Raw genomic sequence first — 19,692 nt, 5'->3', positions numbered from 1 at the left:
CGTATTTCAGAATTGTTAAGAGATATAGTTGTATGGTTAATACTGAAATTAAGGTAACACAAGTTAAGGTAATACATCGAGCTCAACATTCTTTGTCCAGACTGCAAAAATATCAGCCGATACCAGATGACATTATCTTATGTTCAATGCGAATGTACAGCATGGAACCTTCGGGATGAATCTGTTTCACTGCCATAATTGGCAGCAGTTGGTAACTGTACGTGTATATACGAAAAATATATGTAAAATCATAAGAATAGTGAGGAACATAGTCGCTGAACAAGAACAGAAAGTGCCTGGCATAAGGCAACGACATTGCAACAACATTTTCTGGCTTGTCATTCTTAACAACAAAACACTTTGTTTAGGTTCATGATTTATTTTATGTACAAATTTGTACATTAATCTATCTCTGGAAAAAAATACCTATAGATAAAATATCATGAATATGTGTACATGAAAAAGAAAAATACAACATTATACATGTAACAAATATGATAAAGGCAATAAATTGAGTGTCTCCAGTTGGGGAAAATATCACAGGACATCAATACGATCATTGAAGCACACTCCAAGGAATCACTACTGTCACAGCTAGAAAGCTAACAAAAGTGTTTCAGCGATCGAGAGTAGATTTGTTAAAGAAAGATCATTTCACATGATTACGTTTAACTGTTGACAGCTACTCATCTTGGATCATCTGGAACAGTCCACATTCTCAGGAAGGATTTCAGAAACATAATCTTATCTCTTAGCACTTCTTCATACAGATTGATCTCAAAATGTTCAAAATCTGTTGGTTCTTCTTCACTGAAGCTGAAAACCTGCACAGACACGGCAGAAAGAAAGATTAAGCACAAACAATGATATGGAACTTTAGAACGGTGAAGACCACCTGCTGCTGCTCCTCCCCCTCCCACCAACCTCCCTCTACCCTTCCCAATCATGCCCAAACCACTTCTTAAAGCCCACACCATCTGGTTTCCTGTAGACTGATCCACACTGCAGATGTAACTTGTTGAAGGAAGCTATAAGATAATACTTCAGTGGACTGGCTTGAATCTTTACAGCTGGCATGGGATTGATCCTCTTCAATTTTCTGATCACTCACCATTTAATTCCCTTTACTTCTTCCAAAATATGACCGGTACAGCAGAGTCCTTAGCACATTAAGAGTCACTTCAACATCAGAAAAAAAAGACTTGACTTCCATAGCCTGACTGGAACCTACTTCTTGAAAACGATTTTCAAACCTTTAATTCCAAAAACAATGCTGAACATTCAAGATCAACGGCGCTTGACTGGATTACCTTCTTTAATAACAGCTTACCCAACTACTCATCAGCATTGGATTCAGAAAAAACAAATGGAACAGATCCTCTTCATCTTGATATTTGGTTCTTCTCAGAATTTTATATCTTAAAGTTCATTCAAAATGCCAAAAAGTGTGGATTGATCCTTAATGGTGAACATCTCCTCAGCTTACCCGGCATTACAGATCAAAACACTTCCAACTGCAACACTTCTTAAAAATGATACTGTTCATAACGTAGGTACTGGACCTAATCCTCTTCTTTTAACTTCAGAAGATTACGTTTGACAGGTGTCAATGACCTGAATGAAACTACTGGTGCAAAATACTTCTTGAGCAAAGATGCAACAAGAAAAGTCCTTTGCTTTTGCCAAAGATGACAATGGCAAATCTCCTCGGGGAAACAGGAACACACACTTGCAAAAAATAAAGTTCATCTGTAGATCTTCAGATGCACTTCCACTTCAGCACAACTAGAACCATATGTAAGCCAAAGAACCACCCACCTACCCACCCAAATGACCCTTCCCCTTTTCTTGAGCTTTGGTATCCTCAAGGCAAATCGAAGTCCATGGCAAAGGATGGTGACCATGTTGACGAGATAAACACTTCCTGCAATTAACTTGTGCCCCACATCCTTGGACACATGGGTGTATGATGAGCCATCACTAACAACTCTGAACAGCTGTGCTGGATTGCTTGCAGTCCACCTTGGTTGATTCAGCATTTAATACAGCACCCTTCTCTTTAAGAAATTCCATGACCTTTTCCTGGTCAGGGAACACTAACTCACTCTGGATGAAACAAATAGGCAGCATGGGACGATACCTACACATGTGGTTACACCAGGATGGAAGAGACACCAACGATGAAAAAGAGAAGAGAGGACAAAGAGTTAAACACAAATTCATGGTATCAGAAAATAATATATCATCTGTATTACTTTACTTACCAGAGTATTTTGATTGCTCAATATATGTACTTACCAAAATAATTAATTCAACCTCCAATACTTACCTCTTGAGCACAAACTATTGCATGCATCTTTGTTACTCACCCTTAACTTACCCATTAAAACTACACAACAGAAATCATCCACTTTATAAAACGAGTAGCCTTTTAGCAATATCATGGCGAAAAAACATAAAAAGGCTTCACACATAATACTGTGAGCTGATTCTAACCCAGGCTTTCAGAATGACAATTGAACCCTTAACAGGATACCCCACCATTACTTGAAATTGGATTTTGTATCACTGAAGTTCTATCCAAAATTGTTGTGAAACTGTATATACAAATTTCAAATGTAAACAGAAAACATAAATGGAATATTTGCAAAATTTCATGTTTCTTAAAAATAACCAAGAGAAAAATGTATATACAAATACGCATGCGACTTAACAATAGCCTTGGCCGCGCATTCTTCCTAACTCTGTCAACAAACCAGTCCATGAGGTAGCCTGACATTTTTGGAGCATTTACTGTAGAGCTTGAAAAAGAATGATAATTATTAAGTGCCCATGATGACCTAACGAGCAACGAATGTTTGACACATTCATCTGCCCTGTGTTCTGGTGATAAAGATGCAAGCACCGTTGTCAGATCTGTAAATCAAGTTAAGGATAATAATGACCTCTTGCAAAATAGCCCACACATTAGAAGAACATTAACATCTTGTCAGGTCTTGTCTAGTGAGTGCAAGTGAGCATGACAAAATGCGAGGGCACAATGGCAGTATTTTATTCATATCATGAATAAAGATTATACATGAGAAATACATTCATACTCCAAAAACCCGCCTTGAGGGGGACAGTATTTACAGATTACAGTCTAGATTTTAGAACAGTGGCTGTCATGTCTTGGGGAAGCTGCATAATCTGTCAGATAATCAGCTTTCAACATAACACAGCACTAAAACATCCATAGCTTGTTTGATTATTATGAAGGATACCAAGGGTGTTTGATGTAAAGATGTAGTAGAGTATCCTGTAAGCAGTGAATTCAATATGGTTCCCCTTGATCCCCTCTTGGTACAGCAGTTTCAGCTGAGTCTGACACTGGTTGAACTCCTCGTGGTCACCCTGTTAAATGAAAATACAATTACATTGGGTCTTCAACAATAATACTGAAGAATCTGTATACACTAACTGAATTAAGGCCAGACACGGCACCTCAAATTGACATATTTGCTTCAACATGTCAAAATCGAGATTTTGATTTTTTTCGTATAATTAACACATGTACTTAACGATACAACACGTTGTTTTCGATAAAGAGTCTTATTTATTGATATAAACCCCTACAAACATAATCGTATATGTGATAATATTCAAAAATGTGTGAAATCAAACCCTGAAAACGCCGAACTTTCACCCCTAACAACGCCCTCCCAGCAGGGACGAACCCATTCATGTTATACATCGCTAGAAAGCTCATCGTGGTCCGCCATGTTGTTGGTCAAAACATTCTAAAAAATAGATGTTCCACGTGAGGATATCTCTACTTTCCCCGCTGATAGGTATTCTGTAATTTAAAACATCCTTGTAAGGCTTAAATATCCCACAATGCAACATTCGGCAAGGCTTAATCTATCCCACAATGCAACATTCGGTAATCTTCGCTTCATCCTTATATGGTAAACGTATCCCACAATGCACCATTCGGCATATCAACAAAACATCGCCCTTTCCCGTAAGCATTCAAAATGGCGGCTGCTTAGCTTAAAACATCGACCGATAAACATCAGATTTGATATATTCTTGACTAACAGTTGTTGTATTCTATAAAATGAGAAGAACACAGTCAAAGCACGCCTACATTAAGAAAAAGAGGCGAGCTGCGACAGGCATGCTTAAAATACAGTGTCAAAGATCCACAAGTTTTGACAGCTGCCGATCAAGCATGTGTTTAGATTTCTGACAGCTTCTACATTTTCGATGCATCGGAAACATCTGGGGACCACGCTTTGAGGAAAACATTCCCAATGGAGTCAATGAAGGTAAGAAATAGTTTTATTGAATCGAGATTCACGATAGAACTTTCAAAATTTAAAGTTTTTGAGAACCTCCGATCTCATTTCCTTGTCAATGACAAACCTACACCACAATCAATGGATGCGAAGGGATAGAGTTTGTGTTGAAGCAACTGACTACTGAGTGGTTGTTGTATGGTGATGGGGAGTTTTATGTCTTTTTTTCTTTGTATATGAATTGCTTCATGTATTTGAATACATCCCTTCAGTAAACTGAGACTTTGAATATGTTTATCTCGCTAAAGTAGGAAAAAACCCGACCAAATTTATTTCCTTATTTTCTCCATATACGTCATTTTCGATCTTAGTGAACATAGTTCTCAGTTGTTACTGGCCCGATTTCAATGAAATTTTGTGTACATATAGCCAATTGATTACTTTATGCAATAACAGAGAGACTTTTTCAAATTTGTTGCCGGTTTTCTTTTTAAAAAATGAAATATGAGTGAAAATCAACCCCCCAAAAGTGATTTTTTTAAAACAAATTTTTAAATAAAATAACAGTCTTTTTTAAAAAATATCTCTGTCATTGCACCCTACACACCCCAAGGTATGTTGTAAAGTTGAAATTATATAGATATCTTTATTAGTTTTACAGAAAAACTTTCACTAAATTTCATCTTTTTTCAGGCTTGCAGCGTCCATCTTGGACGTTTCCATGGCAACCGGTGGCACCATCACCTGGAAAAGACTCTTTATCGATTGTTAACATGTATACCTCTAAGTTGAAACTAAATAAACCTAACAAATACTTGTTAAGCATTTTGTCATATGTGAGGTGCAGTGTCTGGCCTTAACCATTACAGATAACTGCAGAGAATTAACAGAAAATGTGGGGACTTGCCTTTTCCATTGCAATTCTTGCATGTGTTTCATACACATCTACAGTCAACTGATCTCGGATTCCTTGAACCTGAAAAACAAAGCTCAAATAAACAAAGGAATTACTGCCCCCCAAAAACACCCAATGGTGTGAAAAGAATATCAGTAAAGATAATAATCAAATTCAATTGCATAAAACAAATCTATTTTCTTTAAGTTTACTTGTAAGCATCAGAAACCCTACATGTCTACACAGCAGTTGCTATTCATAATTATCAAACTGGATTTGCCAGTCCATCAATCTGCTGATTGTCTTGTTTGTATACAGTGAGTTTGTTTACACCACTATTGCAGCATTGTCATGGCAGGCAGGAGACACCAGAAATGGGCTCTGCTCAATGCACCAATGTTGTAAATTGAACCCAGATCTCCAGCTTGACAAGTGAACACTTTAACCACTAGGCTACTCTACTGCCCGTTTGTTTACAAGTTAACTATCTCATGGCAGGAGTACTGGTGTGCAGCATCAAGCAAAACTCTATTTCCATTTCTGTGCAAATTGTGTGAATGAAAGGTGCCAACAGTAGAGCAGGACATTCTTTAAGCAACCAGTGGTCCATGCATACAGCTTGGGCAGATGTTATTCTCTTTACACTAAATAAAATGTGTTTAGACAGGAAAGTAAAAACTGGGTATTCTTTATTTGAAAAATATATTAATACGCATTCAACTTACTGTCAGATCCTGGCGTACGGACTTGAGCTGTTCACATGCATATCTATAGTCATTCTTTTCCTTCCAGTCTTTTTGTACCATCCTCAGGGACTGTTTCAATACAGAAGGTGGGCGGATGGTGCCAGCACTGGGAGCCTGAAGATGCGCATCACACATGTTATCACAACAGTATGTTACTTTGGTTGTTAAACAATTATTGATTTCAAATTAAGATAAATATGGACACAAGATGGTCTTGTTCTTCCAAGATGGCCTGATCTGATCCCATTAGGATTTAGCATACACCTCTCTCAGTATATAAGTTGCTCTATATAATCAAAAATATCCTGATTTATTCCCACCATAACATGTTTCAACTATAATGCTATGTTTACAAAAAATGTATATGACTTTAGTAGCCAAGTTAGTTCAAATACTTACTGATGTGAGTCTGAGGTACTGTTTTTCCAGATTTGTGCATGTTCCAACAACACGACAGCTACTGAGGTCAAACTCATCATTTGACTGAAAAAATCATATGAAAACTTGTTATCACTGATAGGAGATATAGTTTGCTTCATAACGACAATGACAAAATATTACGTTCCCCCCATCTGGAAGATTTATTGGATTGGAGCACACACACATTAATGCTAAATGCCACACTGTGCAAATATCAAGTGATATCTCTGGCCTTTAAATAACCATAGCTGCCACATGTAGTATTTGGTTGCCAATCAAGAATTAGAGTGCTAATGTAAGATAATCATCATGGTGGAATGGTAATATCCATGACCAGTATGATGACATCTATTAATATCGCATTCGTTCCCTTCTGGAAGACTCATTAGGTTGAGCCCACAGTACACATGAATGCAAAGGAAATTGAAAATAAGGAAACACTTGTCAGTTTAAGTAATTCCAATCCTCTGGCATTGTTTCAATACAGAAGGTGGACGGATGGTGCCAGCACTGGGAGCCTTGAGATGTGCATCACACATGTTTACACAACAGAAAGATACTTTGGAAGTTGAACAAAAGACCAATTCAATAAACATTTATTGATTTCAAATTGAGATTAATATGGATACAAGATGGCCTGCTTCTTCCATAAAAGCTGATTTAAACCTATTAGGATTTAGGGATCAATTCTAATTAAGAATCCTATTTTCTCAAGGCTACAAGGGAGGCTGTTACGACACTCAGCAGTGCTAATGTAAGATAATCATCATGGTGGAATGGTAATATCCATGACCAGTATGATGACATCTATTAATATCGCATTCGTTCCCTTCTGGAAGACTCATTAGGTTGAGCCCACAGTACACATGAATGCAAAGGAAATTGAAAATATGGAAACATTTATCAGTTGAAGTAATTCCATCCATATTACCCTACATCAATCTCGGATGCATAAAATAGGTACTCTCCGTAGCCAAATAATTATGCGGTGACAATAACGTGTAATAAAAGAAAGACAAAGAAATCACAACATAACAATGTGATACAACTAGCATGATGATGTGCTATGCATATAAGAAGCAGAGAAACAAACTATAACAGCTAAAGGCAGATACTTTTGGTGATGGTTTTTGACCACTGTTACAGGGGCTATCGGAAAATGCTTATGTACAATGCTCACCATATACTAAATTGAGTAATGATAACCATTTGTAATGCATTCGATCCCTTTTAAAAGACTTATGATTTGTGCCCAGTGTAGACATAAACATACCACAAATCAAATACAAAATGGTGTCAAACTCAATCAACAGAGATGCAGCACATATAGAACTTGGTCCTAACTTCTTGAACACAGAAGAAACTATGTACGATGATGAAAGTCTGTCAACTATGATAAACATAGACAACAAAAATTATCACCACCATTTGATTTTGCATTCGTTCCCTTCTGGAAGACTCATAAATTTGGAGCCCACAGTACACATGAATGCTCAGCACATCAGACAGGTTATCCTTACAACTAGGTTCTCACAAATTCATTAAATGGTGTACACAAGATAGGATAGCCTGTACTTACATATAGGTTGTTAATTGTTAATGTCAGTTTCTGACGAGGCGTCCTGCTTGTATCTTCATCCAACTGAGCACCAAAACGGGCAGCTCTCTTCTGCATTCTTGCTGCCTTTTCTGGATCATGGAAATCTAACTTGATGTCACTTAAACTGAAAAAGAAACAACAAATTTGAAATTTCAAACTTTGAATAATATATCTTATCTTCCATACTACATAACTTTAGATGTTCAGACAAGTCAAATGTTTGGAATCTGCTATAATTCTTGAGTGCATCTAAATCAAAATGGAATTTTTATGATAAAATTGATATTTTATACTTATCCTGATATTGCTTATCTCCCTCCTTCTTCGAATGGTTATGTGGAAACTTGAATCCCTTTCAGTCGCCTGAAGCAAACAGATAATCACTCACCCTCGAATGTTGCCCCCTTGCCTTCCAGCCAAAGTGCACACACGTGACCACAAGGCATGCTGTCTCTCCGAAAATCTGCCCACACTAAGGATTACAGGAAAGCCTGTAGTGGTGAAATGGGATGGTTGGGAGGGCTTCAAATCATGATTCAGGTTAAGTATAAAATATCAATTTTATCACAAAAATTACATATTTTTCCTTCTCCTGACTCATGCTATATTGCTTATTGAATCCGACGGAAATAGGTGGTGGGTCAGCCACCCACTGGATTCTTGGTGACTGAATTGATCACGTCAGCATTCGCTCATGTACCCCCTGGGAACTCTTCTTGCAGCTTGAACACGTCAATTTTTTTCCTGATGACAATCAAGGGGGGGTGGAGCAGGGAAGAGGAGTAAACCTTCTCTTACATCCGTAAAAGAAGTAAATCATATAGAATTCGAGGATTTAAGATAAACTAGAACGCCTCGATGTCTAGATATCTTGAACGACCCATATGTTAAGGTAGTGTTCATTCTAGCCTTGATAAAAAGTCGGGCCCATGGCCCACCAGCCCTCAGTTATGTGGGCCATTTAGAAAATAGTGTGGGTCATGTCAAATTGCTGTGACTTGTTAGACATACAGTACTAATTAGTTACTAATTTGAGTTCACTTACTGGTCCAATAATTGTCTGTGCCATTCCCTGTAAACACATTTTGTGATGGGCAATACACACGGTACATAGCATGCGATTTGCCTCTTTGTCGTACGATACCCATGGGTAAAGCTGCAACCACGTATTTTGAAAAAACATGTGGACGTGATACATCGTCCTGGCATTTCTCCTCAGACCCATCCTCTTTTCGGTTATCATCATCGCGATTAGTTGTGCTCTCTGTATTTTGATTGACATCAGCATTTGACAGCTGGTGTGTCCCCCATGGCAACAAAAGTATAAAACTGCTACATGCAACGTGATTGGATCACTCAAAGAAACCGACCAATCAGAATCTGCTTTACAAAGCGCATCAGATTTTCTCTTAACACCGATTTGTAGGCTTCGTACTGTCCGTTTGAAACAGCTTCAAATGGATGTGCAGAGTTCTTGGCATTCAAAACAATAACAGCTCGCTTCAGTGAGAGAAGGTAGCGCATTTTGTTACAGTTAAACTAAGCCTGCGTTTTGAATTTTGCTTGAGTTGACGCTTGAAAACAAACTCGTAATGTATTTCAGATTTATGTTTGATATCTTGAGTGCGCCAACACGGCCCGCCAGTATTTTTAAACTGCGCCATATGAACTTTCAGTGCACGAATGGCGCGGCCTAGAATGAACACTGTTAAGGTAAGGACTATTGCCGAAACTGAGCCTATATCACTATGCGCAGACTTATCTTGTAAGACAGGGGAACATGAACATGCCTGGAGTCAACGAGTATGCGTGACAAGGGTGAATATTCTCATCGTCTGGCTGGAATCGTGAGTTGCTGCGCTACTACCAGTGGCCCGAACTGATGAATACGTCTTCAGTAGCGATATCCTGTAGATAGTGGTTGGCGAACACAGTGTCCGACTTCCAAAAGCAGCCTTCCATAATGGATGAAAGAGAGCAGTTCCTGTGTAGGGCAGAGTGGCGAGGCCAGTGCTCTAACTTCATGCAGGTTCGATGCTTTAAGTGGCCTTAACCCTGCTGCTTTATAAGCTAGTAGAATAACGTCTCTGGTCCAAAATGAGATCGTAGTTCGGTAGACTTCTACAGTCATGGCAGGTGATAGCGGAAAAAACAGACGCTTCAACTTCCTCATGCAGTCCTGTCCAAGTAGACTTTCAAGGCTCTGACTGAGCATAAGAACAAATCTTGTGTATCATCTGGTCCTAATATGGTTGATGGTGCTGGAACGTAAAACTGTCGATCCAGTTGGCCAGGTAACTGATTCTTGGCTATAAAGTCTCATCTGAGGCTTAAATGAACTGCAGCAGTGGGGAGAGAAATAACGCTCATCATTGCCGTCCCAAGACACGGCCGGAGCATTATATCATTGGCCAAAGACAGCAGGCGTCAGGCGCTCTGATGACACCTGAGAATTAGTGCTAAAAGTAACTGTCGGAGAACGTGGTCGTCGCGGAGCACAGGAGGAGACCTAGAACTGGACCGATGATAACGCATCCCACGAGTCGGTGACCTAGAACGCCTCTCCCTATCGTAGATACCTGAGGCAGCCATTCTAGAGAATGTCAAATCAACGACTGTCTGATCTCTTCTACGCGGAGCTTAAGGTAATATGCATAAGACCTATGGTAAGGTAAGTTAAAAATATGATGAATAACATCTTAAAGAAACCATTCACAGCAAAATGTGAACCAAAGATCCAAAGGAAGAGTGCCACAAAGGGACCCTGAAGAGACCGTCCAACCGTCCGCTTGGGCGATGAAGAAAAGTGGGGACAGCATGCCTTGTGGTCATGTGGGTGCATTTTGATGGGAAGGCAAGGGGGCAACTCCAGGGTGAGTGATTGTTCGTTCGCTTCAGGGAACTGAAAGGGATTCAAGTTTCCACTTACCATTCGAAGAAGGGAGATAAGCAATAATGCATAAATCAGGAAAAGGCAAAATTTCCTTTTTACATCAGACTGAAGACATCCAAAAACATGTTAACTACTCACCTAAGCCTACCCTTTTTATTCTTTTTGCCAAAACCCTGGGTATTTTCCTTTTTGTCATCTTTACTGCCACCTCGGCCTCTGTTTCCCCGTCCTCGGCCTCTATTGGGTAACTTGCCAAATTTCCTCTTGTCTTTAGGATTTGAATAGCGATCTTCATCTGAACTTAAGGAACTTGAGCTTTCACTAAAACAAATGAAAGAGTAAAAAGCCTACATTCATCAAGATGACATACATTCTGAACATCGCAATTGTACTATGAGTCAAGTTTCAACTGATATATCCATGGAAAATTTCAATACAACACTGTCCAACATGAGGCAAGTTGGAGAACATTAATCTTGTTGAAAAACTGTTTTCGCTATTCTTCAAGTTGGAATTACCTTTTCTGGTAACGGCGTGGTCCTTTCCTACGATTTGGTGGTGACCTTGATCGTGACCTGGACCTACTGAAGCTCTTGGACCTTGAGCGTGATCTTGACCTAGACCTTCTGTAGGTGGGAACCCTGTTGTTTGTGTATGGACCCCGGACACCACGCCCCCTTCTTTGTCTCGCCTGCTCTAACTCCCATCTACTTCTCTTAGCCTTCGGACCATGGCTAGGGGCAGCACTGAAGACACTGAATGGGGTACAATTGATATAATTGGGTGTTAGACCTTCATTGTAGTGTCAAAACTTGTTTCAAATCTAAGTTGATTAGATTAAAAAATGTTTCAATTCAACACCTAATCAAACCATATTTCATCCCATAACACAACATGAAAGTATAAATAAGCATTCAGAGTAGCGAATTAAGATCCAAATTATTTCATTCTTGGCAGACTTAATATAATAAGAGCACAGACACAGTTTTATACAATTCCAGCTTATCAAAATTATAAAATAAAATCATATCAGGCCAAGGGGGCAAAATAACATACGTTGGCAAAGGTTCATTGTCCCAATCTATTGCCATTGCTTCTCCTGACTCAAATAACTGAGTGAGGTGGGTTTTCAACCATGACTCAACTTGGTCTTTCATCATGTCATTCTTCACACTTGCAAATGCCCTCTGTACATATGCCCTAAGAAAAAAAAGATTTTAACATGTGGATAAGAAAACAACTATCAGGTAGTAAGTTCAAAGAAATTTAAAGAGTAAGTACCAGGAGTCATTATATTCAGCCTGCTGTTAGTGAAAAAGCCAAATATTGATAGAACATTACTGAGTACTTACTTCAGTGTTGGAGGCCATTCAGCTACCATCTCTGCTTTCCTGAAAGACAATGTTCACCTATGAAATATAAGCTTATTTCAAATCATCAACATGCATTAAACCGATGAAAACATTTTATGAAACAAGTATGATGGTATAACCAGATTCTAAAGCATCCAAACAAAATCGCAGCACCAAAATAAGCTTCAGACCGAAGTTCCATGACATGACTTACTCAGTCTTTGAGCTCATTCCATTTGTCTGTGGTGCTGGAGGGAGATGTTCATTATGTTGAGGCTGACGAGGTGGTTCTGGTTTTTCACTGTTGGGTGCCATTGACCTAAGTGACCGGGGAACCATGAAACGTTTCACTGGCCCACCTCCTCCTCCTCCTCCCTGCATGTTTCTCTTCGGAATCTGAAACCTGATGCCTCCAGCTCCTGGTGCCTCTGAAACACACATTCAAGGACTTGTATTATGTCTATGATATAATGCACTGGAAGGTAGAGCTACAGTGTGATGTCAGTTTCTGCAAGCATAATGCATGACTACTCAAAAACCCAGAGCTATGACATAACATGTCAATCCAAGAGTGTTCTGCTGGTTGGGTACAGCAAGTCTGTGCTTAGCGAGCTTAGTTTATTGCCACATGTCCTGTATTTCATTTTTATCACATCATCTTTCTTCTGTTCATGTTGGAGGAACACCCATGCACATGGATCAAGTTGGAAATGTGCTAACAGTATCATAACTGGGGGTGACTATTGAGTGGGAAACAACTATTTGCAATAGCGATAGTCTATTGCAACCAGTTATTACAATAGTTTTTCTCTCCTTGAATTATCTCATTTGAAGTCATTCCCCAAATGAATGTATAGTTTATATGAAATAAAAACAAGTTGAAGCAGTTTCAGTTTATTTTAATAACTTACAAGAAACTTGAAACCTAGACTTGAAGTCACAAGTAACAATGGCGGATATCTCTAAATCAAAGTGAACAAATCTGGTACTTCCTGTATTTTTTAGCTGTGCATTCATCAGCGAAAGTCAATGACTAAACTATCGATAGTCACACTATAGATGCATCAATAGTTTTTCCTTTCTACCATCGATTAATTGCAATAGATAGTTCGATGCATCGTTACAGCCCTAATCATAACTGGGTTGTGATCCATTATAGACCAGGTCCTCAAATGGTTATAACTTACGCTTTCTAGGTTGGAACCGTGGTCCGTTCTGCTGAGGGTATGGATATGTGGGCCTTTGTTGATTTGAAGGGACATCTGATTGATGCCTTGGTCCCATGTCTCTCCTTTCATCTTGTCGTTCTTCTCCTATTCTGAAGTCTTCGTCCATTGACTGATGATGCTGATCCTCTGCTCTTGCTTCTGACATCCTTGGTCCATAACCATTGAAAGGAGGCTAAACAACATGGGGAAAAATAGTTAATAGTTATAATAACTCATCCTTTAGCAGCAAAATGATCATGCAATGAACTGATTGAGCCATAAAGACAATAACAAACCATTAACTCTTTCAACACCAGTCAACTGTCGAGTAGATCATTCATCTTTAACTCTTTCAACCATGACACCAGAGTTCCCAGAGACTCTGAGGTCATAGATGAAGCCTATGTTTGTGAAGGAAATTATAAGCTTGTAAAACGTTATTGCTACTACATCCCATACACCATTTAAAAGATCTAATCCTACTGTTGATAAATATGAAGTTTATTTTTATAATATTATTCAAATAATACAACTACAACTTAAATAAATTTATATTTGAATGAAAATGCAAGCTTACATTTGTAACGTCCAGATAAACCACGAAAGGAGCAAAAACTATGGCGATTTTTTCCATTTGTGACATGTCATAAATTGCCCGTGCCTTTTTTTCTTTTATATTTTCATTTTTACGTAATCAGAAAATTATTATAAAAAGATTTCTTAAACAATATGTATGGTCGCCTATTTCCCGATATCTGCGGCTTTCCGCTCGGTAAAATGACATAACAACTGAAAATACCTCCGTTTTCGAAGCTTCGTATGAATAACATGCGCGGCAAATCGTTTGATGTCGGGCATCGTTCGAAAGCTCTGAACATCAACAATATCACTGTACCCTTGCCAAGAGTATTTTCACAGTTGTAAGAAGCGATTTTATTGGATAAAGATTGGTTTCTAATGACGCTTTTTCGCCACAGTCTGCTATATAAGGGTTGTGATTGGTCAAAATCAGACACGTGACCTAAGGCAGCCAATCATATTACGGCAATGGATACCGTCCTCGTAAACGAAATCTTTTAGATTTGGACAAAAGTTTTGGGTAAAATAATGCTATTCTGAACATATTAAGCAAGAAATCGCTACCAATACGTAAATTATGGAACTTATTGGACGTATCGTGCTAGGTTATGACCTGTGACAAAAATGCTTCATGTATGTATTTTCGCATTAAACATCGTGTCCGAGCGTGAAGATTGAGGCGGCGAGAGCCGAGATGTCACTTGTCAGTGACTTGACTTGCATTACATGATCGCACAAAAAGATGGAAATAGTAATTTTATATGTACGTTTGACAACTTTTATGAATGCTGTTGTTGATTTTATTCATTAGTTTATTCAATTTATTTAATAATTTCCTCGAAACATCGTTACTTTGCTTTTTGACAATGTTATTGTGGACCCGCTGCCGAAGCATGTGTCCGAGAATCGTTGTTTTCAATAATATTGCGAAAAATAGTTTATAATTTTAATTCTGCTGATAATATATGATAAATTGAAATTTAATAAGTGTTTTCAGACATTGTGAAATGTGATAGATTTGATATATGAATCAAAAGTCAGGTAGGTTCCTAAAATTATGTCTCATTTTGACGTGACTACTACCTGGCCGATCCGGTGTCTGGGGACTCATAACGCCTCCGGTGTCTATGGGGACTCATAATCGTTGTGGTTGAACGTTTGGGTTCCATTATGACCCACAGTGTTAAACAACAGGTTACAAGCAAACACCTATTTTGTAAAAACATTTTTAATGTCACAAGCTGCTGGTACATCTGATAGGACGAATAAAAGACACATCATTGGTTAATTTGACTAAAATAGACAAGTGTGTACATATCAACTCAAAGGAATTACATACCCTTTGGTCATACGGACTTGGTCCAGCACTCTGACCATACATGGGCCCTTGAGGCATCCCATTTCCATAGTAACTGAAAAATAAAACAAACCTTCACTGTCACACATTTATACAAACCCTTCAACAGTTCTATTTTTGTTCTATATTTTGAAGTAACAACACTTCAAAATAATGGCATACAAAATATCCCAAGATTTGAAAAGATCAATTTTTTTAACCCGTGCTACATTTAAGAAGTTTGCACTTGAAAAATAACTCACTTTTGGTAAGTATAGGGTTGATACATATTGTAGTTATGACCATACATTGACCATGTCCCAGGAGGTCCTGGAGGTCCATCAACTTCAGCAGGTGGTGGAGGGGGAGGAGGGGGTGGTGCAACAGATGGAGAATTCTTCTTTGGCTTCTGTGGGGAAACACTGGTAGCTCCCATATTTTCTAGAGCCTTTCTTGCTTTTTCCCATTCTGGTTTCATTTCTCCATTACCTCCACCATACTGTTGGGACCTGCAACAAGCCAAACATGCTTAAATAAGAAAGACTTTAAAGAGTGAAGATTATATCAAATAACAAGCATTACCTCATGTTGTCGAAATAAGATTGTTGCAATGTGTATTTCTGTACTTAAATAACTCGCATTACTTCACATGCTACCATGTTGTACATGATAATAATGCATTTATAATGCACACAATCCAGACATATATACCTGCTCAACGAGCTACAAGCGGATTATGTAAAAAATAGTCATAGTAAATCAAATTCAAAACAAATCATGTTTTTACTTTCAGTATGTTAAGTACTCAACAAACTTAGTTTTACTGGAGAAAATGTTAAAGTATAAAGTCTGAAATGGTGAATTGCAAACAGTTTGGTAAATCCTGGTGATATCAACATTAACATCAGAAAATGTCTGACATTTGCAGCAGAACTGAAAATGCCTTGTAATAACTGATCCACTATATTTATTGCACTTGTCCATGACCATTTTTCTACTTTGAGGTTAACATTTAAAAATGGATGTAAAACGTAAATAGATGCAAATAGATCGGATATGCAAATGGAAATGAGAAATGTTCAGTTTAAATAGTTGATTAGCAGGTTTTAATGTGCCTTAAATGTTTAAAATTTCTATTTTATCTTAATACTTAGTAGCTGATGTTGAATGGGTTTGGGCTCTTGGCAGGGGTCTTTATGTCAGACTGTTAAAGGTCACATGCAACGTAAAACACAACTTTGCAGATTCTGATACCTTTCGTTATTGTCTTAGTATCTTACCGAAACAAATCATCAAAAAATGCAATTTCCCCCAGCGCTTGGGGGAAAAGTGGTTTCAACAGCTGGGCTGTGCTCATAGCACATGCGCAGTGAAATAGGTTCGCACAGCTTGGAAGCGGGTTGTCTGGTGAATACTTGGTGATGGCTTTGGTGTGAGCTATTTTTCTGATGTTTTGTTGATATTTAAAGGCGCAAGCTTTTTATATGATATGACAATAGATTATCGATTTAACTGTTTATATAATTTCATTTGTCTATTTCACCATACGTTCCTCTTACCCGAGTCACTTTCTCAGTTCGATACTTAAAAGCAATGTCATTATTTAGCGTTGACACAATTTCTAACTGATACAGATATGTCGTTACAGACAAAACTCAATGTCTGTTTTATTGACACCTATGTGTCTGCCTGCCTGTCTGCTAATGACAATATTCAATACACAACTTTGATCACTGACCACATGCAATTTGAACTTAACACCTATCAGGCTATACACCATAAACAAAACCAGGGATCGATTTAAGAGATGTTAACCAACTTGCATCAGGTGCAACCTAACATAAATACCTAGTTGCACCAGCCAAATTCCAATGGCACTGCTTTTATTGCAATATGTTATAAAAGAAACATGCTATTGAATTATTTAGATGTTTTATTTAGAAGTTTACCCACTCAAAAGTTGACTTGCACCTGGTGCAAGTTAGACTAATAACTAGGTTGCACTTTGTAATATTTGATTGTACTAGTGCAAGTAACAAAGTGCTAAATCGAGCCCTGAAAACGCATTGATTTATGGCCCGAGTTCGGTCTCTGTCACATTATGTAATTACACAGACAGGCAGGTGTGATACTTGTACACATGACATGTTATGATGGGTGTTGATTGCAAAATGTTATACACACAACTTCCTAAACATAACCATGATAACTGATATTAGTGATAACAAATAGATTTGAAAACTTTATCCAGGAAACTTCAATGTCATTAAACAGAAAATCAACACAGTCAAGTGCAAAAATAATCACATGGCAAAGTATATTTGGCCTCAGGTATACAAGGTTAGTTACATTAGACCTAGGTCATCCCTAAATCTATCCTATATATTGATTTGCCTCGTGGTCTTCGGGCGACTAAACAGCGGTATATCTCGATCATATCAGACGGGAAAAGGTGTGTTATCAGCGATAAGGGTCTACATCCAGTTAATACTTCATTGGTCACATATCAGGGAACACAAGATGGTCAGAAATAGTAAGAAATGGGTCTCCAACATCGTATTAACTTCACTGTAAATGCGAGACGCCATTTTGATTTTCGTGGCATCATCAAATCGAATGGAAAATATCGACAAGTATACTAATAATATCAAAGTAATCCGGACTTTAAATATTGTGTGATAACCAGAATAGTTAAAATTACCATCCTGCAGCTTGTTGTGCTTGCGATGCGAATGTTGCCATCTCAAGTCAGCTGAAAACTAACTGAAATATGCTTCTGATACAACAAGGCCTTGGTTGGGCTGTCGTTCTATGACGTCACCGCATGTGCATGTGCGCCACCAGTGGCGGTACTTGCAACAAGTAAGGGGAGGTAATTCAAGTTATTTGTAGTGGATCTGTGAGTGACCGTATGAACAAAACTTGAGAGAGGGTAGGGTGGTCTGTCACACAGCTGACATCATCTTAGCTTTTTATACCCCCGGCGTGTAATTCAGGGGGATATAGTCGTCGCCTCGTCCGTCCGTAATCATTTTGTTTCCGGAGCATGACTCCAAGACCGTTCGATATTTTTCAACAAAAATTGGTAGATGTATCAAACAGAACCTAAGGTGGTGCCTTGTGCTATTTACAGATTTTTGTCATTTTATTTCTCTCGGTTTCCATGGAAACGTTTTGGACTTAGTCTTAAAGGGTGGGGTGGGCTTCGTTTCCGGAGCATAACTCAGAAACCGTTCAGTATTTTTCTGCAAAACTTGGTAGATATATCAAACAGAACCTAAAGTGGTGCCTTTTGCCATTTACAGATTTTTGTGATTTATTATTTTCTTGGTTTCCATGGAAACGATTCGGACTTAGTCTCTAAAAGGAGGGATGGGTTTCGCTTCCGGAGCACAACTTGGAAACCGTTCAATATCTTTCAACAGAACTTGGCAGATATATGAGACAGATCTTGAAATGGTGCCTTTTGCTATTTACAGATTTTTGGCCTTTGTATTTTTCTTGGTTTCCGTGCAAACAATTCAGACTTAGTCTCAAAAGGGAGGGGTAGGTTTTGTTACCGGAGCACAACTCGAAAACTTCTTAATATCTTTCAGCAAAACTTGGCAGCTATGTTAGGCAGATCCCAAAGTGGTGCCTTTTGCTCTTTACAGATTTTTGTCATTTTTATTTTTCTCGGTTTCCATGGAAACGATTCGGACTTAGTCTCAAAAGGGAGGGGTATGTTTCGTTTCCGGAGCACAACGCAAAAGCTTCTTAATATCTTTCAGTAAAACTTGGCAGATATGTGACGCAGATCTTGAAGTGGTGCCTTTTGCTATTTGCAGATTATGGCATTTATGTTTTTCATGGTTTCCATTGAAACGATTTGCACTTAGTCTAAAATCAAGCTAGACTTTAAGTAACTGTCAGATGACTTGCTCTTTCAAAGATGTGGGGGCCGGGGGGATTTGTCATCTTCTGATGACTCTTGTTGCTATTGATCGACTTACATTATTGATAATAATTCACTTGGATTGAGACGCATGGTTTTAACACAACCAAGGCAATTCAAGGGTGCAGTGGGTAGTTGAAGTACCGACTCGTGTCATATATATATTGTATATTCGCACACTTGACGTCATTTCCATAGACTTACATGTTATTTCAGTGGAACATAACTAATTTTCATGAAGTGAGTTTAGGATAGATCTTTGTAAAATGTGACAGGCAAATTTGAAATCATCTCTGCTCTGCGCACATAATTTCAGTTCGATTTTCCGACCACTATTTAACTAATGACATCACATTTATCAACTTACGTATAGATCCACAATGCACAATCCCATAGGCCGCCATGTTAAAGGAGTTCACGGCACTGTACATATGTTGATTACATTGTTG

General features: G+C 38.4%; 1 protein-coding gene and 1 long non-coding RNA gene across 3 annotated transcripts; one reads left to right on the top strand and one right to left on the bottom strand.

The window, feature by feature from the left end:
• Window positions 1-363: 363 nt before the first annotated feature.
• On the bottom strand, window positions 364-18,140 carry LOC124276194 (leukocyte receptor cluster member 8 homolog). Of its 2 annotated transcripts, XM_046711860.1 has the most exons (16): window positions 18,011-18,140; window positions 15,573-15,818; window positions 15,313-15,385; window positions 13,374-13,587; window positions 12,401-12,614; window positions 12,187-12,225; window positions 11,891-12,034; window positions 11,353-11,589; window positions 10,973-11,155; window positions 7,921-8,065; window positions 6,321-6,404; window positions 5,901-6,035; window positions 5,188-5,256; window positions 3,264-3,393; window positions 2,707-2,916; window positions 364-2,140 (listed from the first exon to the last, which is right to left on the bottom strand). In XM_046711860.1, exons 1-16 carry the CDS (start codon window positions 18,049-18,051, stop codon window positions 2,097-2,099), a joined length of 2,208 nt encoding a protein of 735 aa, XP_046567816.1. In that variant the 5' UTR covers window positions 18,052-18,140; the 3' UTR covers window positions 364-2,096. The 2 variants fall into 2 exon arrangements, with proteins under 2 accessions (XP_046567816.1, XP_046567808.1); XM_046711852.1 differs by having other exon boundaries at window positions 364-2,916.
• Window positions 4,205-5,097, top strand: LOC124276209. The gene is made up of 2 exons (XR_006898449.1): window positions 4,205-4,310; window positions 4,974-5,097. It is a non-coding gene; the product is annotated as an uncharacterized LOC124276209 (long non-coding RNA).
• Window positions 18,141-19,692: the final 1,552 nt, after the last annotated feature.

This window comes from Haliotis rubra, unplaced genomic scaffold, assembly GCF_003918875.1.
Source record: "Haliotis rubra isolate DU_JTF1 unplaced genomic scaffold, ASM391887v1 Scf105, whole genome shotgun sequence".
Classification (NCBI taxonomy): Eukaryota; Metazoa; Mollusca; class Gastropoda; order Lepetellida; family Haliotidae; genus Haliotis; species Haliotis rubra.
Note: the sequence above shows the minus strand (reverse complement) of the source record. Positions and strands in the feature narration are given on the sequence as shown.